The sequence below is a fragment of the Oryza glaberrima genome, chromosome 1 (genome assembly GCF_000147395.1).
Source record: "Oryza glaberrima chromosome 1, OglaRS2, whole genome shotgun sequence".
Taxonomy (NCBI): domain Eukaryota; kingdom Viridiplantae; phylum Streptophyta; class Magnoliopsida; order Poales; family Poaceae; genus Oryza; species Oryza glaberrima.
Genome location: NC_068326.1, coordinates 31,606,038 through 31,630,149, shown reverse-complemented (window position 1 = coordinate 31,630,149; position 24,112 = coordinate 31,606,038). Strand labels below are relative to the sequence as shown.

Below are 24,112 nucleotides of genomic sequence, written 5' to 3'. Positions count from 1 at the left end.
ATCTATGCACCTCTCTGCAAAATTATTAGATGTGGATGGCACATCTGCAAAATCGTGATTATTTCCCGCGAATATTAACTTATATATATATATACACATCACCTTAATATAACAATAGAGTATATGTTTTTTAATATGATAAATAATTGAACATATATATAAAAAATCAACGGTCTCATCTATTAAAGCCTATAACATCTTGCACCTGGGCTCTAGTTATAAGGGTTTGGTGTTGTGAAATTTGAACTTGTATATTTGTAACGATACATTTGTATTAATTTACATTGTTACTTTTTTATAATTATATATTCTCTCGAGAAATGAAAACGCTTTCCCTAAATAACAATGCATTGGTTGCTGATGTTACTAGCCAACAAAAGAAGGTGACCTCCCAAAGTGATGAGCTAGCTACAAAATTTTCGGTGCACAACGCAAGCATGCCTGCATATATATCCCATCCACACACACACACCCTTATTGCGTGCGTTCGTGCTGCCGCCTACGTGCATATGCGTGCTGCTTTCGCTGTACGTGATCGAATTGGGAACTCTTCTTCTCTTCGATTGTTGCATGCACACGCCGTGCATGCCCCATTGCACCAATAATTTCCTCCGATGGCGACCTCGTCTCATCAGCAAGAGGCGAGATCGATCGTCGTCGTCATTGGGCGGCGGCGGCTGATCGTTCGTTCGTTTCATAGGTCGGGGTCACCGATGCGTATGTATGTATGCAGGTTTTCCTCTCATATAGCTCACCTCCAATCGCGTATTCAGTACACAACACTCTACGTGAGTACGTGACGAGTGCAGCAGTGCAAAAGTAGGGAGAAATAATCATGCGCGAGCTGGATTGAACAAACTGAAATACTAACACTTTAGTTACGTTTCAAGGTGATTAGTCAATAGAAAAGGGGAAAAAATAGTGTGCTCCATATAGGGCCTTCGAAAGGGTGAGATCTATTCATGCATATATGTCTCACAGGTTGGGGTTTTTTTCTTCTTTTTTACTCTTATATATGTCCATGATCTCTCAAATATAAGGGTGGTAATAGACTTAACTTTTTAGCCTAAAAAAATTTGAGAGCTTAATTTCTATACACTTTTAGCTTAGGAATATATTTAAAGGAGTAGATAGGATTGTGAAAAAACCCATGGTCCTTGATCCATTACAACTGCTAATTAAATACTACCAAGATTTTACACCACAGAATATGTGGATCTATTGAGACGCGTCGTCGCTCCGCCTTGAGGATGGGCCGACGCCGCTTTGCCACAAAGCCGAGCCGTCGCTGAGGGGGGGGGGTGCCTCGAGGTGACGAACTTGCCACTGGTGATGGAGCCGTCATCAACCTCCACGTTAGTGCCGCCGATGTCATCGCTGTCGTCCGAGAGCTGGCCAGACAACAATGAGAGAGCTCACTCCGTTGAAAATTTGCTGATAAGTGGGGCCTACCATATGCCACGTCAGCGAAATCAGAGGAATTTTTGGTCCATACTGCCATAGGACCTACTTTACACGGCTTTTAATAGTTGAGGGGTAGAGATTTATGTATTGTGGTTTAGGGACCTTAGACAAACTTGATGTAAAGTTAAGGGACGTCATGTGAACTTAATATTTTTTTCAAGTAAAATTCACATTGACATCCGGCCCAGCCCAACACACATATGGGGCCTGGTCATGAGCTGATTGGCTGACAGATCATACGTACTCCCATCAAACTCACAAATAAAGCTCCACTCGTGCGTGCTTGGGTTATTCGAGTCCCACATATGCCTTGTAGTATTACGTAATAATAATAATGTAATTACAGCAGTCGTGATAAATACGGACACTATTCGTTCGTGTTTAAAAGGTTATTTTGAATGCCCCCGGCCCCGCCGCACTATCATACGATCTCGTGCGTGAGATCGCTTAAATTGTAGGCCTCCGACTCATCAGATCGCTTAAATCGCGGTAAATTCGCTGTCCGAATTGAATCTCCGTCGACGGCAATGGCTGAATCCTCCGAATCTGCGTGGCCGCAGCAGAGTCAGCAGCTGCAGATTAGCAGCACAATGCCGGCCGGTTCTGCATGGCCGGAGGAGGAGAATCTCGAGAATCTCGAGCAGCCGCTTCCCCTGCTGATGCCATCGTCGGAGGATCATCGCGAGCAGCAGCTTGTTCCCGTTCCATGGCTGCAGCAGGATCAGGATCAGGAGTGGCATGAGCAGGAGCAGTTTCTTCTCCTGCCATGGCTGCATCAGGATCAGGAGTGGCATGAGCAGGAGCAGTTTCTTCTCCTCAAAAATCAGAATCAGGAGCAGCTTCAGGATCAGCAACCTCTGCAGGATCAGGAGGAGACGCGTAGATATTTGGGCGTGCCCGGAATCCGGTTCGTGCCGTCGGATATAGAACTTATCCTTGACTTCCTCCGGCCGAAACTACGCGGCGAGCAGCTGCCCAGCTACAGCTACATGCATGTCTGCGACGTCTACTCCGACCATCCTAAAGAACTTAGTAGGTTTGCTGTGTTCAATTTGTACATTTTTTTCTTTGTTAACATATATATGTATATCACACTATATTAACATATCACTATTTTTAGTATTAACATAACTATGATATTTTAGTTTTGTTTTTTTCTTAAACTGTGCATCTTTATCTGTTCTTTGTTAATATATATCACACTATATTAACATATCACATTATTATTTTTGTGTTAATTAACCTGCTATATATCACACTATTTTTCGAGTTTGCTGCTTAATTTTATGCACCTTTCTCTATTCTTGGTTAGCATATTTCACTGTGTTAACACATCACACTATTTCTGTTTATTAACATATCACATTATTTTTTAGTGTTAACCTATCACACTATTTTTTTTTTAAGTTTGCCGCTTAATTTATGCATCTTTCCATGTTCTTGGTTAACATATATCACACTTTATTAACACATCACACTTTTTTTTTTTTGGTTCTAGCGAGTAAGCTGGGTCCCAGCCGCGAAGGAAACTGGTACATGTTTTCACCTAGAAACCGGAAATACAACAAAGGCAAAAGGCCTAGCCGAAGCACCGGTCAATTGGGTTTTTGGAAGTCGACTACCAAGAACGAGGCCGTCCTTGACGCCCTCAGCGATAACATGTTGATTGGATACAAGGCATGCCTCACCTATCACGAATACGATGAGAGCATGCCGACGCCAAAGTTGAAGAAAGAGAACGCGATCAAGACGCCGTGGAAGATGTGGGAGTTCGTGTGTTCCAACTCCAACCGGCCGTTCGACGCGGAGGAGAAGCCCATGCGGGTTAGCTACTATCATATCAATCGCATGACTATATATTTTTTTTTCTATTTAGAATAAGCTTATAGAATCACTTTTTTAAAACAAATGTACCCACATTTGTATTTTATGAAACTGATGAGCAGCCAGAGGTTTAAAAAGTTTGATAAAATAGTTGTTGTGATGATTAGTAGGAGTATACTAATTCTACTGTGTTTTTTTTCTTTTTTTTTCCTGTTTATAAATAGCTCAACGACTGGGTGTTGTGCAAAGTTACCAACAAGGACAACAAAGTTACCACCAAGAAGTTCAAACCACAACGCAGCAAGAAGCCGAAGAAGCCGAAGAAGCTACAGCAGGAGGAACAGCCACAAAACCAAGGCATTGTGATCAGGCAGCCGTCAGAATCCAGCTCGGCCTCCTCGTCGCACCAAGAAATCCCTGGCTCTTCTCTTCCCGGAGCCGGAGGAGACGCCGCCGCGGCGGCGACGGCGGCGGCGGCGGCGGTGGATCCTATGCCATTGCATATGATTCCTCCTTCTTCATGGAATTATTTCAGCACGGGAGTTACTGCAGATGGTATTGTTATGGATGACAGTACGGGAGTCGATTCATATGGTTGTGTAGATGGTGCTGGTGCTCTTAATTTCCAGAGGAACATCTTCTACCACCGTTAATTTCCAGAAGAACATCTTCTACCACTGAAGATGGCAATGGCTTCTGTTCTGTGCAACAGTTTAATTTTGGGCGTTTTTTTTATCTTTCTGTAAATTTGAGTACAGTCTTTTATACTGTAGTTTAGTGACAGGCTTTTGTGATAGATTGTACAGTAGGTTATTTTGGCTATACGATATTAGATGTTTATTAACTGGGACTACAATCTCTGGTGGATTTAAGGATAGAACGAATCAACTTTTTAGTTAACTCAATAAATCAGATTATGACAGTTTATTTGGTGGATAGAAAAAAATCATTCTGCAATAAAAGTCCTTTAATTTGCAGATGGCAATTACTTCTTTCCTGTACGGCTGTATACATGGCCGACTGAATGAATTTCTGAAATATGAAGTTCTGAACTGCAATATGGTTTGGCTTATTGGCCGAATGAATTCTGAAATATGAAGTTCTGAACAGCAAATGTGCAGTGCAATTTGGTTTGAGAGTCGTGAAGTAAAATTATGTTTCTATAATAACTCCGTAAATTTCAAGATATACTTACTTGAATCTTTGGAGATATTCATATCGGTAATGTTACATATAGAGATATATGTGTGTTTATAGGAGCGTTTGCGTCTGCACTGTTTCTATCAGAGCCTCTCTACTTATGGTGTATTTAGTTCATACCAAAATTGAAAGTTTGGTTGAAATTGAAACGATGTGATGGAATCGTTGGAAGTTTGAAGAATTATTTTGGAACTAAACACGGCGTTAACTAGAACTTAACCACAAAACGCTAAGCACAACCGCGTCTTGGGCTCCCAGTGTTCCAGTGTGCCTCCGCCATGGCTGGGAAGCAGCTCACCTCCTCCTCCCTCGCGCGCGCGCGCGCCGCCTCACCGCGCGGCCTCCTCGCCGCCACCGCCCTCCTCCTCCTCCTCCTCCTCGCCGCCTCCTACTCCCTCCTCCTCTCCCCCTCCTCGCCCGGTGGCCTCGCTAGCCCTAGCTCCGGCCCCGGCTCCGCCGCCGACACCGCCTTCCTCGCCTCCCTCGACCGCTTCCTCGCCTCGCCCCGCCGCTCCGCGCCCTCCTCCGCGGCCCCGGGCGACCTCGACGCCGCGATCCGGGCCGAGGAGGAGGCAAGGCTCCACGGGGGCGGCGCCTGGCCGGCGGCCCCGGCGCCTCTCAGGGTCTACGTGTACGAGATGCCGAGCAGGTTCACGTACGATCTGCTGCGGCTGTTCAGGGACTCGTACCGCGAGACCTCCAACCTGACCTCCAACGGGAGCCCCGTGCACCGGCTCGTCGAACAGGTGAGATCGAACTGCTTTCCGCATAGCCGTGGAGAGTGGAGAGTGGAGAGTGCTTGTGGGTTTCAAGTTGACGAGTGTTTTTGTTCGCAAAATGGTGACAAGATTGAGCAAATTGATGTGGATTGCTTGCTGTTTTGGGGTGAGAAGCATTGTGCTACTGTATGATGCAACATTGCAAGTATTTTCTGATGCTTTGGAAAATTTGGAGATGTTACTGTCTTACTGCTACAAGCATGTGTACACATTAGATCTTAGTGGTTTGATATATTCTGATCCCTTTAAGGACTTATTAACTTATTACCGTAGTCGTTTTTCTCTCAAAAATTTGGCGATTGATTAGATACGACCGTGTGATGTATTTGGGATCCGATGCTATCTAGTGAGGTGCATGTGCTTCTGGGTTGGATCCAATTCATAGAGTAGTTTTAGATTTTGATTTTTGTGGCAAGTTTTGTGAGAAGTGAGCTTTCGATATTTCTGACCAGTGATCACATATAGTTTTTGATGCTAGACATCTTTGTGATTCCTGTTACATTTGCTATTTAGTCTGTACAAATTGGTAGTCATATGTGTTTCAAGACAGCGTTTGAAGTTTGGACGATGCTCATTTTTTTTTAACATTACAGATCCGTACTTAGTGATGTACATCATGTGTGAATCAAGCTTCTGATGTTCTCTTTAAGATCCTGGAATAACTATCTCAATTTGGAAGGATATAATTAACCGGTTTCACTTGTCGGCAGTATGTTTTTCTTTTTTCCAATCTCTGATTTGTTATCTGCTCACATATGCAGCATTCTATTGACTATTGGCTGTGGGCTGATCTCATTGCGCCCGAATCACAAAGACTTTTGAAGAATGTTATCAGGGTTCGGCGTCAAGAAGAAGCAGACATTTTCTACGTACCATTCTTCACAACAATCAGTTACTTCTTGCTGGAGAAACAAGAATGCAAGGCACTTTATAGGGTGTGGGAGCATCTCTCAAGGTTTATTTTTCAGCTAGTGTTTGTTGTAGGGTATGCACATGGACTAGCTAGTGTTTATTTACAACTAAAATTTTGATAGTTCCTGCTGGCAGTCTGGCATTCAATACTCAGTAGTAAAGAGAGTTGAACTTTTCTCTAGTCATAACTGGAATAGGGCAGGGCTTTACCTGAGCTCAGTTTTCTTACCACTTTCTGTGATGGCTTTTCTTGGTTCACTTGACTGTAGGGATCATTTTCATCTATTTCTCCACATGTTGCACAATATATTCACCTAAGTTTATTATCAAGTGGACTTTGTCCTGAAATTTGTTCACCTAGGTGGCTAGGTTTATTTACAGAAGGATATTGTCATGAAATTTCTTCACCCAAGTTTATTTGCAAGAGGACAGTATTGATATTGTTGTTTTGTTGGTGTTAGGAAGCTTTGAAATGGGTTACTGATCAACCTGCTTGGCAACGTTCAGAAGGCAGAGATCATGTAATTCCCGTTCATCACCCATGGTCATTTAAGTCAGTTCGGAGATTTGTGAAGAAGGCTATATGGCTTCTGCCTGACATGGATTCTACTGGGAACTGGTATGGTATTAATTGTCTGCTGCTTTGCCTTAAATAGCTTCTGTGTGCAATAGTTGTGTTACCAAACTCAGTTTCACCCGTTTTCTCAGGTATAAACCAGGGCAAGTTTATTTGGAAAAGGATGTCATCCTTCCATATGTTCCAAATGTTGATCTTTGTGATTCTAAGTGTGTATCAGAAACTCAATCTAGAAGAAGCACATTGCTATTCTTTCGAGGAAGACTGAGAAGGAATGCTGTATGCTTCTTGTCATTTTCCAGTTTTTGACAGCATGAAATACATGCACGCAATACTTGAAATTCAAGTTGGCTTATGTGAATCTTAATTCTTTATTCTGTTTTTTGTTTAGGGAGGCAAGATCCGCAGTAAACTTGTGACAGAACTAAAAGATGCAGAAGGCATAATCATAGAAGAAGGGACTGCTGGAGCTGATGGCAAAGCAGCAGCTCAGAACGGCATGCGCAAGTAAATATACAATTCTATATTATTTGTATTGTAGCTGTTACTGAATATATTTGACTGGCAGGTCTCTCTTTTGCTTGAATCCGGCTGGGGATACTCCATCTTCTGCTCGTCTGTTTGATGCAATTGTTAGTGGTTGCATACCAGTTATAGTCAGTGATGAACTAGAGCTTCCTTTTGAAGGAATACTTGACTACAGGAAGGTAAACTTGGTTTATCGCAGTATTAATGTACTGTTTTCTCATACCACGTATCTTAGTAAAGGTTTTACTACATATATCTGAGTGGAGCTCCAAAATTTGATGTCTTGCTTGAAGAACGGGATGCTGTGCTACTTTGTATTTGATGTATATGTCAATAGTCAGAGAGTTAGGGTAGCTCAATGGCCATGTTATCAGCTAGTTTGACAGGTCTGGATTCAATTCTACAAAGGCTATTTTAAATAGAAAAAATTCTACAAAGGCTACTTGTACCAACCATACTTTTCTGCACCAATTAAGTCTCTGAAGCTTATGTGATTATTTTCTTTGGGGGAAGCTTCTGTGAAATTTGACATGCCTATGAATTCAGTATACTTCAGTAGTTTTTTACTTTATGTGTACTTGCACCATGTGCAAGCTTGTGATAAAAAGCAAGGAGAGAAATTACCTCAGTGATTTTCCATTATAAATTAAATAAAGGCCCTTTGGTGATTGACCCACTATAAACTAAATAGAAGTCGGTTGCTATTCTGCATATACTTTACAATCTGTGGGACACTTCATGTCTTAAATAACCACCAGATTTTCTTGAGTCTTTTATGGTAGCATGATGTTTTTTTCATGTATTCTCGTTTGTATTTGTGTTGCTGCAATTTAAAGCACATATTTTCAATAGTGAATTGCAGTGCACAGCACAATGATTGATTTGTTCTGCAGATAGCATTGTTTGTTTCATCAAGTGATGCTGTTCAACCTGGTTGGCTGGTGAAGTACCTGAGAAGTATTGATGCCAAAAGAATCAGAGAAATGCAATCAAATCTTCTGAAGGTTAGCTTGGTATTTTAACATATATTGCATGAAGTTTTTCGGAAGCTTCAATTTTGTGGACAGCAATTTTACTTGTGATTCATTTACAGTACTCAAGACATTTTCTATATTCAAGTCCTGCTCGGCCTCTTGGACCTGAAGATCTTACATGGAGAATGGTAATTCTATTCGAACTCTTCTAGCATCCATAGATACTTGTGTAGCTGTGCCATGAAGAGAGATTTTCTTGCAACAACTTTTGTTAACACCTCAAGCATTCCCATCACTCTATGATCCTCATGCTTTAAAGAGTTAAGGTGATTATTTCTGTAAATCCCCTCAACGAATCCATATGCCACTTATGGAACCTGAAATGCAGATTGCTGGTAAGCTGGTAAACATCAAGTTGCATATTCGACGGTCTCAACGCGTGGTCAGAGAGTCAAGGAGCGTATGTACATGCGACTGCAGAGTGGGGAACAACACGAGGATGTTTTGAGTCTACCTTATATTTTGTATTTCCGATTTCCATAGCTTAGCTATTCTTTAGTTGTTACTAGCCCGGGCTTCTGACACTAAGGCGCTTGTGTAAATGGTCCTTGAAAAACACAACATACTTTTGATCCATTTTGCCCGTGACGTGTGTAATTGGGGTGTAACAATACTTCGGTTGAAGACTTGCAGATATGCAGTGTGCCAAATCCTGTGATGATAGAAACTTTTTACTCAGATTGCATGACACCCAATGTTAAGGAACAAGATGTCCTCTGATGTAATCAAGGTTTTATTATTTGGCACATGCTTCAGTGATCTTGTGGAATGACTAGCAGTTCTACTTGCTTGAACTTTACCGTTCATCGCTAAAGCTAGATAGCTTTTGCCTGATTTTGTGATGGTTGAGAAATCCAAAGTCCAGTCGTAGGTAAAAGCTAGCATTACTCACGCACCGTATTTTACTAGTTAATTCAACGAAAAGATATGCAACCGCATTGTGTACCTAGCTTTGAACCAATTCTAGAGAAAAATCATGACGGAAATCCACAAACTTTCGAAGTAACCATATGCCACCATATCAGCATTTATCCAAATATCTCAGCTTCTGAATTCACAGCTGACCGCGAGGGGTTCAGTCCCAACTTTGCCTACCCAAACATCATCGACTGTAGTCAGATCAGCAGCATCACATGCCCCCCCCCCCCCCCCCCCCCCACATAATTTTACAAAATTGATCTTGCAAGGCCTACATTCACACATCGCGAGAGACTCCACGAGAATGGGCATTGCAAATGTTGCACTAATTTACTATTACTACTTCCACAGCGGCAAACGAGGTTAGCCATTTGAAGTAACCAGCTTCTCCATACTTCTAAAGTCTTGAACATAGTCCACTTCCTAGTACCACCAAAAAAGCAAAAGGATCTGCAAAAGCAAGACAACCAGTGAGAGCTTATCCCAAGATAAGTTGTCCACAAATAGAGGAAAACAAGGAGCTAGTTAAAAAAATTCATAGTAAGTACACCCTTCTTGGTGTTGCATCAAACAATCTGAGATGCTAAATGACAAGTTGGTATACTTAACAAGATTCACAAGCCCCTTTCTGGTGTCATGTAAACGCTGCCAAATGCATTGCAGTGTTTTGAAAGAGACAAAGAGTGAACCTCAGATATGATATTCTTGTATTAGCGATTCAAAGTAATTAAACAATCAGAAGCAACAGCAAAGTTCTAATTTTGAATCTCACATCAACTTGGCAGGACAGTAATTATGTGGACAGATAAGTGAGATAACCAATGAAGTAAAACAACTTAGTCATTTGAAATAAACAAGCAGCAACTACTGTGGCTGTGCTGTAATATATCTCAATAATGGTCTTGAAAATAAAGAATCTCCAATGACAGGGTCACATGAGTAACCATATCCTTGCGAGTTGCAGTGCATTCCTAGGACACAATTATGTGGAAGTACGAATTATTCAACTGCAAACAAGCTATGATAGAAGACCTATAGGGAGAGGGTCAGAGAGAGAGAGAGAGAGGGGGGGGGGGGGGGGGGGTGGACAGGGGCAAAATTCTGTATGGAGGATATAGCTTTTTTTTTTGCGGGGATGTATGGAGGATATAGCTGCCTAGTGCCTTACTGCATAAAGAAAATTCACTGCAGATTGTCGCCACTCACAATGACATGAGGAGTGATATAATAACAGTTTTTCGTTCCTTCTATACAAAACGTCCAAAATAAAAGAGATTAGTTTTGAGTTAATTATGATGGCTGACCTACTACATCCAACAGGGGTAATAGCCTAACAGCTTATTATTTTTAATTTTAGGACCAAGTCAGAAGTCCATATGAAAGGCAGCGCAGCATAAGCATGCATGGCAACAAGAATGGACATAGAATTAATTGCGTGTAGAATGGAAATCAGGTGAGAACAAGAATGCATGAGCAGGACAAACAGGAATTTCTAACAGCAGAGAAATTATTAGTATGCACGGTGGTCAAAGTTGAAAACATCAATAAGATGAATTTTTTTACCAGGTAAATATATTTGCATGTTGATAAGATAATGCACATCTTCAACAGTCAGCTAAAAAAGCCCCGGCAATTTGAGGATCCACAAAGGCAGTTCTTAGCTCTAGACCCTACACCCCTAGATTCATATCCGACGTCGCCATAGTCATAAGTTAGTTCTGTCATGGGAGGAATATGCTTCAGTGCGAAGAACATGATGTGCGGATAACCATCCTCTCCATGGTCAAATTGAACTGGTTGCCAGAAGGTGTTAGGGTTGCAACTATGGTTCATGAAACGTGCAACATTTCCCATTTTCATTGCACTTATCTTGATGGGCAGCGGCTCAAAAGTATCAGCTGAAATATTTATGCTGTGTTCCCCTATCAATTCAGGCCCATAATTCCATTTTAATGTCTTCTCGCCAGGACAGACAGTTCGAAAAAGATAATCATCTTCACCATCCAAATTAACTTTAGTATCATCAACAACCTCACCAACATACTCACAAATAAATGACCCAGCCCGTATAGGATCCCATGAACGAAGACCCCAGCCTCGATTTGTGGTCCTGAAGACCTCAAGGTGGATCCTTACTCCCTTTTGGGCTACCCTATTACGACAGTTGATTGAACATCGGCAAGATTCACCACATTCATATACCATAAGCTTGCGACATACAAGCAATCCTGATGAACTGTACGGTAAGTCACCTCCATTATGCTGTGCACAATCACAACTGGTATCACCAGGCAGACAAACACTAGTGCATCTGCAACCCTGAAATGGCTTCATAGAGCGGAGTGGCTTCAAGTACTTGACCTGAGTAATATAGTTGAAGTGCCCTGGTCCTTTCTCACTGTTAACATCATTGATAAGACACACTGGGAGATTTTCAGCACCAGATGATAGATCAGGGTGCAAAACTTTGCCTCTAGCAGCTGGATTTTCTATCCATCTCTGGCACATCTTCCAGATTGCAACTGCATCAGGCTGTCCTGGCTCTCGCTGCAACTTGTACTTGAAACAATTGATCCCAGTCTTTGTTCTTTCTTTCCAGGACTCATGAATCTTATAAAGACCATCATAGATATAAACTTTCCCAGTCAAGCAAGCTGGATCCTTGTAACCACGTACAACCCGGATCACATTCTTTCTGGACAGACTCCTCTCAAGAGCAAGGTTACCCCTCTCAAGCTTCTGGTCCTGCTTCTCCTCACTGTTCCTGCTTATACCTCCAGAACCACTGTAGACCAGTGTATCTGTATCATCATCATCATTCTCATAAACACCTGCAGCAACAATACATATTGCTACAGAGTCATCCTCATCACCAAACTTATTCATATAATCAATTCCACCCATGCTAGGTGCATGCAAGCCGATAATGCATAGCTCCATCCTGAAGTAGAAAATATCCCCTACTTCAACTCCAGGGACAGCTCCAATCCTCTTCCCAATGTTAGCCCTCAGATTACTGGCCAACATGATGGCACCAGCCTTCAGGTCTGCACGTTTGCTAGTCTCTTGTGTCTCATCCAATTGAAGATGCCTACGCCGCAGTGCCTCGAAGGTCATGAGAAGCACTTCAACAACCTCCCTGGGATCGCTGGATGGAGGCATCAAGGAAATCTCATTGTCAGTAGCAGCCTTCCTATTAGAGGTCTTAGGGCGTTTCTTTGTTCCGTTGGAGCTGTCGGTGCCCAAACCATCACTTATGTTATATCCTTTGAGATGGGATGGCCTCTTGATCTTCCGTCCAGATGCTGATGTTTGGTTACCACCGTAAGGCTCATCATCATCATTGTCGTCATCATCCAGTGATATCACACTTGGTTGTGTTGATTTGCAAGCTGAGATAGGAGTGGCGTCAATTGGCCCAGTTGCACTAGCACCTACATTTGGAGTCCCATTTGCAACAGATTCACCTCTGCCAGTTTCCTGACCACCAAAAGCAGCAGTCTCGCCTCTACCAGCATCCTGATCACCTCCAGCGGCAGTCTTGCCTCCACTAGCATCCTGATCACCACCACCAGCAGTCTTGCCTCCACTAGCATCCTGACCACCGAAAGCGGCAAACGATCTGACCGCAGGAATGTTCAAAGATCCAAAAACCCAAGGAAACTGCCCAGCTGGTGCGACAAATACCAGCGGTGGGGCTGTCGACCGGTTAAGCACATCGACCCCCAATGGTGCAGGGAACATTGGAGCCAAAGTCTTCAGGGGCTTGACTTCCAGAACATCCTGATCAGGAGTAGGCATGAAATTTGATTCCCGGTTCATCTTCACTAGTATCAGCTGACTATCTGCATTAACAAATCACAGGTTAATCCCGGCACATCACTGTTTGCCAAAATGAACAAAAAAAGGAACAAACTTTAGCATCTGCATGCGACTTCTCTAACCTCTATTCGCACAATTCACTTCAAAAAAAAAATAAAAAAAGAGACAACTTTGACACTTGACAGATGCCGGGGCCAACACTAACACGGGGCATGGGGGTTCAGCTCAAACCCCAAAGTTTTCATTTTTATTTCTTTCGGAAACGAATAGAGATCAGTACTGCAACATGCATCAAAGAACCCCTCCCACCCCAAAATAAAATAAAATAAAAACTGTGTGTGTGTGTTAAGTGGAGGGAAAGAAATCAATCCCAGGTCAGGATGGATACCCTACCTACGCCGCCCCCACGAATCATCGCGGAAGAGGAGGTAGAGAGAAGAATGAATACCTTCAGTTCGTTCGATTCGATTCGAGAAGAGACGAGACGGAGGTCAGTGGAAGGGGAGGCCAGCCACACCGCCCTCTCCGAACCAGCTCGCTGGCCCTGCGCGAGAGCAAAGCTGAGGTGCGGAGGAGGAGAGTGGGATCGCGAAGGAGAGTAGGAGCACTTGCACACGTCGCGCACTCCGAGGCCGCTCGCCAGCGGCGCGCACGAGGAGGCGAGGAGGAGGCGGAAGGCCGGCCGCGGCCGCGGCTCAGCACAAGGAGGGAACACACACAGAGTGAGCAACCGAGGAAGCGAGCGAGAGAGAGAGAGAAAAGAAGGCAATGGTCAATGGAGGAGAGGAGAGAACATCAAGAGGGCATTCTGGTCATTCTTTATTTTTTTTCTCGGTTTTTTTATTCAAAATTAAAATCCCTCCTCGTTTCCATCCGCAGGAGTGGAAAGGAATGCTTTGAAGAAATTTTGCATATTTTTTTGTTGGAATTAATTTCATTCCTAAAGAATTAGTAGTAGCATCTATTGAAAAGCAATAGAACGTTTTCACGATATTCTAATCCAAACCACATATTGTGTTTTTCAATAGCCTGTCAGATAAGTAATACAACGTCTTCACGATATTCTAAATCTATTTTGCGTAAAGTATTTCTAGAGATCCACGAAATTCTAAATCTAATTGGCGTAAAGCATTATAGGTAAGTAATAAATTAATTTTACAACATTCTATATCCACATGGTTTATCGTATTTATGAAGAATCAATAGCATGTCAGGTAACTAGGTAAGCAATAAAATGTTTCCACTATATTCTAAATCCAGTTCGCGTGCAGTATTTCTAAAGAATTATTAGCCTACCGGGTTAATAAAACGTTTTCACAACATTCTATATCCAGATTATGCATCACATTTCTAAAGAAGTAATAAAGCATTTTATGATCTGGATCACCTATGTATTTTAAAAAAAATCAAAAGCTTGCTATGTAGTATGTGTTTTCACAATATTTTCGAAATCTAGTTCACATAGTAAGTGCTGGTACTTGGGTTGGGTGAACAACCAACCATTGAAACAACATGTAGATGTATATGGAGGCCGATGGATCCAGGCGGCGACGGGTGATGGCGACGACGATGAGAAGGTGCTCGATCTTTGCGAGGACGGAAAGTGGAAGGAGGAGCGGTGTGAGGCCCACGATTGGCAACCAGGTTTAGCCAGCCAGTCCAGATGTCTAAGTTTGGCTAGCTAGAAATCTGGTTAGCGGGTCTGCTATCATTTATAGTTCACAGTTACCAAATTTTAGCTTAGAAAGTGTGATAGTCATACCGTTGGAGATGCGTTAAGAGCTCTAAATGACAAAGGGTTGGCATTAATGTACCCAGAAGATCAATTTATTATCTCTAATCCATAGAGTGCCAACCTTTTCATTAAGCACCATTGGATCATCAAGTCTATTTTTCTCTCTTCTCAATGAAAGTCTTGCGATCAAGATCCATTTTACTTCTTGATGCTACTTCCATTGTAAAATATAGGATAACTATTTTTTTCGATGTTTCGTAATAAGACATGCATACATGTGAAGACGATAAATTGTCTTTCTACATCCTTCGCCCTCAAAATCTTTTGAGGTTATCCAAATGAGAAAACGATATTATCTTTTTATTGATCTTTTAATATAAAGGGCTAAACGGCTCGAGCAAAGTGAGACTGAACAAAACACGATTCTGATAGCTAATATAACATCGTTGTCTGCCGTCACATGGCACCATCATTACAACACGTCACCATGAACCGCTGCAACTATTACATCTCCGTCTCTACATCTCCATATTTTATACTGATGATGTAACTGATGTTGCAAGATGCCTTGGATGAGCAACAAGTTTCAAGGCCTCACTGGCTTTGCCGAGAGAAACAGGGTAGATAGGATGGACATACAGAAAGGGCTTCCTTTAAGCATGTATCTTCAGTGTCAATAATTTTAAGTTTCATACATCTTCAATCCTAATGTCATCATAATTATCGCTGTAATTTGACTTTTGTATGCCTGGATTTACTATAAACGATAACGTAATGTACAATTTTAACTGTGAAACACTAAAATGTCGCTTGCAACTTCCACCATGACAATCATATCTAGGGCGAGACAGGAAAATATTTAGGCAGGAGATGTTCTGACTCAAGGAAAAGTTAAAATGCACCAGAGCTGCATGAAAACCAACGGAAACAATATTTTTTCTACAGTGCTGAATATCTCTCAGGTGATCCTTGAGACTAGTGAGAATAACACTTGATCTTCCAACCTTGCTCTCCTATGAAGATCGCAGTCTAGAAGGTATTAACAATGATAAGATACATAGATTTTATAAGAAGCTGTTGCTGATAGAGAGAATAATTGCTTACTTCCACAGTACTCAGGTTCAAATCCATAGAATCAAAACGGCTGTAGAAAGAAGAACTTCAAGTACCAGAATAAGCTCTATTTATTATCGGAGCCAAAAAATAAAGAACAATCCTCAATATATGTAACGTGGGTAAAAGCAAGTTCCAGAAAAAAAAAGTCTCCAAGCATAATATGATTTGAAACACTATATAATATAACATGTGGACCTTAAGACATCTAATATTTTTGTCATTTAGTTACTCTTTCAGGCTCAACAACTTCAATAATCTTCCCAAACCCATGCATAGGAGTAATGTTTATTGGATAAGAATGAAGTGAGGCGCTAAATTTTGAGTCACAAAAAAAAGAAGCAAAAATGGCATAACAGAAGGTGCATCAAGCCAGCAGCTAATCAGATGCACATGACTCACCAGAGTAAACAGACAATCTTCCCTTCATGGCAGAACACAAGAGGTAGTTGTCCATCATAAGTTGCAGGGCCATATGGGCAGTACTGTCTTACTGTCCTCTGCAGCTCTAGGATATATATACTGCTTCAATCTGGGCAAATTGTAGTTCATGTATGCAAATACTCCACACATCTTTCTTCTTCTCATTATCACACGTCTTCTCATGCACATGGAACAGAAAGGAACTGGGACCTTTTATTCAAGATAGGAAACCATAAACTATGTATCGAATAGAGGAATGAATGTTTCAAAAATTGGACTTCTTACCGCATAGCCAGACCCACAGTATGCAGTTATACATTCATTCTATCCACATGATAATACAGAGAACTGAGAATCGTGCTGTATCTAACACCACAAATCATTGAGTATTTCATAGGATTCTACGGATAACTGCTAAAATCATGCCATGATGCCAAAGCATAAAACAAGAACAATATAATCAGCTAATGGGGATCAGATATACTATATCAGTTCACTTCCCTCCATGTCGCATGAACCCCAAGTCCTTAAGTATGGAGTTTACCCCTTGATGTTCACATGAGAAATATGAACCAAATATAATGACTAATCAAATGATAGTTGTAATTGCTTCTACTGCCATCTTTAATCTTTCAGAAAAAAATGGAACAGTTGGCTCCATCACAACACTATGGCAGATAAGAGATGAGACTTTAAAGTTATCTCAATTAAACATTCATTTGCTCAAGTGCTTTAAGCAATCCAGACATCACAATTCACATGCATGTACACAACTACCACACATAGAACAAAACGAACAGAGCACATTAAAAATGGTAAACCATGAAGCTCGATTTTGTACAAAACCATGAAACTGATCGCTGCAATTGTTAGCATACATTTACAAACTGTCAAAACATGATCTCAACTACAGATCACGACCCATCTGCACAGCTCAGCTCTGAAATGAGAGCCCAGGCCAATCAAACAGATCTATGAAAGAATTGTGTGACATCTCTCGACGAAATCGTGTGACATCTCTCGACGAAATCCTCCAAACTTACAAGTTTACAACAAATTGTTACAGCAACATCCCTCAGATCATATAACAGCGCACTAATACCAACCTAGAAAAATAATCGCGAAACGGATAAATGTGGAGAAATCAACTACAGAGGGGGAAGGGAGGAGGTGTAGCGGGTGGCGCGCGCACATCAGAGGAAGCCAAGGAGGACGGCGGCGCCGAGCACGAAGAGCCAGACGATGTGGACGAGCAGCAGCGCCTGCCCGGAGACGGGCGCGGAGCCGGCCCCGACCTCGCAGTATCCGCGCCGCGCCACGCGCGCGCCGGCGCAGGCGGCCTCGGGGCACCCGCACCAGTACGTGACCCCGTCGGCGCCGCAGACCGGGTCCGGCCGGAAGCACCGCACGGGGCACAGCGGGGCCTCGCTCCCCGCGTCCGACACGGGGGCGGCGCAGGGGTCGGAGACCTCGGCCTCCGAGGCCGCCGCGGAGGACGAGGCTAGGGTTTGGGCGAAGAGGAGCGAGAGGGACGCGAGGAATAGGACGAGGAGGCGGAGGCGGGCGGTCGGGGTGTAGGAGGGCGGCATGGCGGCGGAGGCGGAGTCGCCGGCGGCCGGTGGTCGCCGGCGAAGGGATTGGAGGGGATCACGGCGGTGGTGGGGGTGGGTGGGTTTGGAAGTGGACGGCGAGGCGGTGGAACGGGTCGGAGTTTAGACAGGGGCCGAAGCTTCGGGTGGCGTTGGTGGGTGCGCGTTTGGTTGGACTTGGCTGGCTGGATCGCGTTGGCGACTTGGCGAGACCGGCCGCCGTTGGGTTGGCCGTCTACTCAGTTTTGTTTTTGGAAGTGTTTACTTTATTATCATTTTAATTAACACTATTAAACTGGATTTGAGAAAAACACTAGTATTAAAATTTAGTGTTACCAAATTATGGATCAGCAATAAACTAAACATGATCTTATAAAATAAAATCTTACCTTTTGATAGTTTCAGAAATTTTAGGTTGGTAACGAACTAAATATAACCTTGCTAAATACAATTTACCAGAATTTGGTAGTTCTAAAAATTTCCTTTCATAAAAATACTATCAGAACTTAGGAAGACATCAAACTAATTTGACATTACCAAATTTTAGTCTACCATTTTGGTAATAAAATTACTCTCTTTCATTCTTCACACAAGTTTCATTAGCGATAATCCCCGTTCAAAAAAAAAGCGATCAGGCACATCGGAATATTAGACTTTCAGATACCTACTTTCATTCAGCAATCTTCTGATGGCGTGCCACAAACTATTTCCCGATTCGATTCTTCTCTTGCGGTGCTAAGTCGCCGTCCAACCAATGTGTGTTACAAACATAGTTATGCAGGCAACCGTATTCATTTTTCACAAGTTACTTTGCAAGCTGAGAATTTTGCTATGCGACGGACAAATATATCATCAGGTAAGGTTGCAGTTAATAATTTTGGAGGCAAGGACGCTAAAATGCAGGAAAAACATCATTGAGTCGTTCAATCTTGGGTGAACACCAAATAAGGCAAACGCGAAACGAGCAATTCATCAAGATTTAAGGGACAAGTTCAGTCAAAAGTCAGATATCCATTCACTGTCCAGCATCAAACTTTCCATGAATTTAGTACCATAAGTACATGCGAAGTTTTAAAATCCGACAGAATGGCCATGTCCCTGTGTGCCAGTAATGACATCAAAGATTTCATCAGTGGCCAAACGTAGAACATAGTCGGCTCTCCTCTTAATCAGCATCCATCTCCTCAAGCGCTGCCTGAGCTGCAACCTTGGCCTGCTCCAAAAGATCAGCAGGAACCTGTATGCAGTATGCCAAGTGAGCAAAGTTCACAAAAATATGGACAGAGTTTATTTATTTTTAAATAACAACAGAACACCTTCTGATGCTGGCGATTTGATTCATCACATATCCAGCTTAATTCCAACTCAAAAGCTTTGTCCTTAGCTTCATCATGTACTCCATAAATGCTGCACAGAACAAATTATAAGAAAGTGAGAACTGTTTTTTTTTGGTCAGACAAGTAGCTTTATTCAAAAAGGATTTCTAAATATTATTAGAGATAAAATATCCAAACTATTTTTTTAGTCTGCTTTGTTCATTACCATCAGTTGACATCGACAGTTCATGCGAGCTAGAACCTACCTTTAAAAGAAGAATCTACCTACAATAAAATCTTCCGATATGATTATGTAGCCAACTACTCCCACTATGCCAAAATAAGTGCTCCTTTAGGATTAAAATTTGTCCCAAAAAAGTGCTCTTTTAAAGTACTACTTGTCCTATCAATCACCACCCATTCAAATTCCTCCACGTCTTCCCACTCCTAACTATCCCTCGTTTAATAAGAGGTATCTAGGTCATTTCCCTCCCCTCATAATTTGGCTTTCCGATGCTAGAAGGCGCACTTATTTTGGGACGGAGGGAGTACTTTTATTTTAAAGCAGAAATAACTAAATGATTATTACTACCTCTGTTATATTTTAGATGATGTCTAGGACATCAACACAATTTCCGATTCACATGTTTGATCATTGTTCCTTTCTAGTCATACCTTTAAATATTATTAAAAATACAATTACATGAATTTATTTTTCATGATAAATCTATTAATGTCACTTTCCACATATGAAATCTGACCCTTTTTGCATTAATTAGTGAGTAAAGATTTCAAGGTTTAACTGCACATGTTCTAGAACACCATCTACTGGGAGTAGCAAATAAATCTTATGCATGATGTTGCAGGTATAACCACTAGAACGAAGAATGGCATCAAACATATGTGAAATCAAATAATATATAGAAAAATATGAATGAAAAAAACTGTAGATGATATGCATTCAGTCAAAACAAAGTGCAAAATTCATGAACACAATTATATTATTATTGTTGGAGAAAGGGTGTTCAATACATACATCTTTGCAACCTCCACAATGCCTTCCCGGCAGGTAAGCTCGGAAAGCTTCAACTTCTCTATTTCACTGAAAGACAGAATTCGAAAAGTTGGAATCAGAACTATTCTGATGACCAAGACGGTGCAAATTGAAGCAAAAGATAATGTTGGATGCTCAACAGTAGCTACCAACAAGACATCAGATCCACACACAGATAGACAATTACAGAATTGACAGGCTTGCTCTGTAGAGGTCGATCTAAAATGATTGCTGAGAGTTCTCTTCAAACAAGTCCTAATTTGCATAAGCTATATGGCTTAATGGTACCTCTTTCCTCTATGAGAAGGGTAAAGATGACCAAAAACACATATTCTCTTTCCTCTATGAGAAGGGTAAAGATGACCAAAAACACATATTGAAATTTCATGAAAAGTGGGTTTTAAACCAATCCCACCCATCAGTACATGGATCATTGGATCCACATTAACACTCCAGTGATCCACACAAATTAAGTGATGGGTCAATACAACAAAAGGCATAACAACCGTTAAACATGTAATTGTATCAGTATGTTAATGTGGTTTGGTCGTTTCATACTTCTATGTTAAAACCAAACAAAACATGGATGGACATTGTAAGGATCTGATGATTACAAAAGCTAAGATGGTATATGGATTATGGACAATGGAGGAACTACCCTCCCTCATATTCCAATTATCAGCAAGCTGAGTTGCGATGAATTAACAATACCTGTGTTCTCTTGGAAAATATGAAATAGTTAATTTTCATAATTGCATCAACTTTGTTTTAAAACAGAAGATATTAGTGCTGACAAAGAGAGCACCCAATACAATTTGAAGCTGATAAACTTACGTTTTTGCAGCCTGTCTTCCTTTACCCAGAGCAGCACCAAAGTATTTCTGTTCAGGATTCAGCTCAGTGAATAATATGCTCAGATCCCAGAAGGAACTATAAAAATATCTATGTATAAAAATATGGTGTGGAATGCTCCTATATGCATCCATTGAACAATTTAATTGCTAATAATGGTTCACATAGAGATGAAAAAAAACAAAAACCAAGAGCCTAAGACGAGTTTGACTTCTTGTGTACTGTAGTGTTAGCTTACGTATGAGACTCCTGAGGGTTCGATCATGTAGAGCTGTGGCCCATCCCTATCATAACCTCCAAGAATAACTCCACAACCAAAAGGCCTGATACATGTAAATATAGTTAGAATCAACTAACCGAACAATAATTATTTTATTAAATCATGTAAGCCATGTCTCCAGTAATAATGCAACAATTATGCCAATGTCTTACCTGAGCCACCAGTAGAGTGTACAAAGATGAACGTAGCTAGCCACACGATCAGCCAATTCTTTTACAGAAATGGGTTCGCCATAGACCCTAGTACATCACAGCATTAGAGGATAATCATAAAATTATGTCTACATGCCCCACAAGTTTATGTGCGTACTTCTCATAACTGGCCGCTTCCGATTTTGCTCTTGAAACAATTTGCCTGCCATCTGCAGCTAAACCAGCAACAGCCTGGAAAAAAATATTTTATAGTTAAAGGACACGATGTGTTATGGGGTGAGTGGAAGACAAAGATGGGGAAAAGAAGCCCCGACAGAGAACAACTTCTTTTACCATAACATTAATGAGAATTATATCCTAGAATATAGAGGTAGAAATTAAAATACATAAACAACATCCTTGCTTTATTCTTCATCAATTGTACTTTTTTTACACTGAAATCGTAATACATTTGAGGATCTATGTACAGGGAAGCAAGATGTTACCAAGCCAGAGTGCCAGTGCACTGAATGGATCCTCCTATTAGATCCCTCCAGCATCATTTTCGAAGTTACTAGCTTCTCCACACCCTAAAGAACCAACAAACAAATGTCAATCGAGCACAAAAAGTACACCTCTTTGAAATTTGTCTATCAGTTTACAAATATTACCAGGACGATTCCATCTTTGCACTTGATTCCAACAACAGTCCTGTTAACATATATTAGAACGTCATTACATAATTGCACACAGAAAGGAAGAAGCGGTAGCAAAAGAAAGGAAAGAAAGGGGAGTAATTAAACCGAACCCGCTGTTGTCGACAGCCTTCGTGGCGTACTCAACCTGGAAGACGCGACCATCCGGAGAGAAGGTGGTAACAGACAGATCGTATCCTGTGCCTATGCTGCTCATCTTCAACTATTGCGTGTTATCTACTCCTGAAGAAAGCACGAAAAAACCCTAAAAGATTAGCTGTCTACAATCCACATCCACACAATCAATCATCAAAACAGAAGATCACCCCATACTCCGCTCAGCAATGCATGAAGGAAGATCTTACCGCGCATCAAATGAACTAAATTCTTAACTAAAAAAACATCCTACAAAATAGTCAAGAGGGGGCTCTTCATCCACGGAGCTCCATACCTAAACCATGGGCAGCGCATGTACACTAATTGGACGGAATAATTCCCACTAGAAACACCTATATTTGGAACGGATTTCCTGAAATTCACAGCGGAGACCAGAACGAACTAGATCAGGAGCGAAATCGACCCCAGGGAAGAGCTAGGGCATACCTTACGAAGAGAAGAAATCGGCCCCTGCGTGCGGATCCCCGATCCACTCCCCGCCAACCCAGTAGAGGGAACAGGGAGGAGCTTCCGCGGCGGCGGCGACGGCGGACGAGTCGACCGGAGAGGAGAGCGGCGGGGAGGCAACCGGGGTGCAGACTGACGAGACGAGACGGGATCGAGAGAGAGAAGGAGATTTCTTTCTTTTGGGTTTTATTTTTTTTTCGCCCCTCTTTTTTTTTCTTTTTTTCCTTTTTCTTACGGGCCAAGCCGAGAGAGAGAGACGGAGGAGCAAAAGCGGCGCGATGCGATTTGGGCCATGAGCCCATGAACGACTCGGGCTCAAAGCTACCAACACGGCGTGCGGCCCACCATGCAAGAGCCCACTACGCTACTGCAGGCAATAAGTTCACTGTCGGTCTCTCAGTTTGTCACCGCGGTCTGAAATTTATCCCTAAAACTATAAAACCGGATCGCGTCCCCAGCTTAAAAAACAAGTACAAACGAGGCCTTTAGTAGTACCATCCTTGGTTTTGACTAATATGGCATTTACATAGCTCCTTTTACTATCTTTTTTCATTTCATGTGGCATTGACATGATGTTTACTTCACAGTTTGATTTAAAAAAAAAAGGAGAGAATAAAAATGAAAACAAAAAAAATTGATTATCTTATCTAGAGTGAAGACGTCTATGACGGTGCCCGGACGACTACCCGACCTATCCGAGAGCTGGTTACCGCTGCACCAACCGATGAGCTCTCGTGGCAGAGAAAGTCAAGGCTCAAGAGCGGTGACGCGAACACATGAAAAAATTAGCAAAAAACCGTACCGAAGTCCGTGGTACCTACTGTTATGGGCCAAGCGCGTGCATACGTGATCGCTCGCAGTCGCGACCGTTGAAGGCTTCCTCGAATCCAATCCGAGCTATGATTGGCGTGCACACTTGACTCTGATTGCGACCGGGAAACGCATCGATCGAACTGGTCGTGCAAGCAAACGTTGCCGTCGTTCCTCTTGCTTTCCAAACTGGAGTATAATGACAATGATTCTTTTCATGCGTGATTTGGCACGGTAGAGACAGCAGGGATGAGAGCACTGGGCCAACGTCCATGTATCCATTTGCACCTGCCATGAAACCATGCAGTTTTCCAATCCAACATCACGTTGATCTCCCGTGGCAGCCGAGGCCCTGTTTGGGGGAGCTTATAGCTACCGTAGCTTCTTCCTCCTAGTTACACATTAGTCTCTGGAGGGGAGAAGAGAAGATTA

At 42.1% G+C, this 24,112-nt stretch overlaps 4 protein-coding genes across 5 annotated transcripts; 1 reads left to right on the top strand and 3 right to left on the bottom strand.

The window, feature by feature from the left end:
• The first annotated feature begins 4,728 nt into the window (after positions 1-4,728).
• Positions 4,729-8,996, top strand: LOC127779429 (probable arabinosyltransferase ARAD1). The gene is made up of 9 exons (XM_052306205.1): positions 4,729-5,234; positions 6,029-6,202; positions 6,641-6,798; positions 6,888-7,035; positions 7,148-7,263; positions 7,325-7,463; positions 8,178-8,288; positions 8,378-8,446; positions 8,647-8,996. Exons 1-9 carry the CDS (start codon positions 4,767-4,769, stop codon positions 8,764-8,766), a joined length of 1,503 nt encoding a protein of 500 aa, XP_052162165.1. The 5' UTR covers positions 4,729-4,766; the 3' UTR covers positions 8,767-8,996.
• A 299-nt stretch (positions 8,997-9,295) lies between these two features.
• On the bottom strand, positions 9,296-13,826 carry LOC127779420 (histone-lysine N-methyltransferase, H3 lysine-9 specific SUVH1-like). The gene is made up of 3 exons (XM_052306193.1): positions 13,507-13,826; positions 10,800-13,081; positions 9,296-9,686 (listed from the first exon to the last, which is right to left on the bottom strand). Exon 2 carries the CDS (start codon positions 13,056-13,058, stop codon positions 10,848-10,850), a length of 2,211 nt encoding a protein of 736 aa, XP_052162153.1. The 5' UTR covers positions 13,059-13,081; positions 13,507-13,826; the 3' UTR covers positions 9,296-9,686; positions 10,800-10,847.
• Positions 13,827-17,135: 3,309 nt separating this feature from the next.
• On the bottom strand, positions 17,136-18,082 carry LOC127769618 (uncharacterized). The gene has a single exon (XM_052295219.1). It carries the CDS (start codon positions 17,916-17,918, stop codon positions 17,523-17,525), a length of 396 nt encoding a protein of 131 aa, XP_052151179.1. The 5' UTR covers positions 17,919-18,082; the 3' UTR covers positions 17,136-17,522.
• Positions 18,083-18,876: 794 nt separating this feature from the next.
• On the bottom strand, positions 18,877-23,061 carry LOC127776334 (proteasome subunit alpha type-3). Of its 2 annotated transcripts, none has more exons than XM_052302698.1 (11): positions 22,850-23,061; positions 22,360-22,483; positions 22,223-22,262; positions 22,058-22,141; positions 21,730-21,803; positions 21,573-21,659; positions 21,379-21,463; positions 21,123-21,169; positions 20,271-20,336; positions 19,235-19,325; positions 18,877-19,155 (listed from the first exon to the last, which is right to left on the bottom strand). In XM_052302698.1, exons 2-11 carry the CDS (start codon positions 22,461-22,463, stop codon positions 19,084-19,086), a joined length of 750 nt encoding a protein of 249 aa, XP_052158658.1. In that variant the 5' UTR covers positions 22,464-22,483; positions 22,850-23,061; the 3' UTR covers positions 18,877-19,083. The 2 variants fall into 2 exon arrangements, with proteins under 2 accessions (XP_052158658.1, XP_052158648.1); XM_052302688.1 differs by having other exon boundaries at positions 22,360-22,489; positions 22,850-23,059.
• Between the last annotated feature and the right edge of the window lie 1,051 nt (positions 23,062-24,112).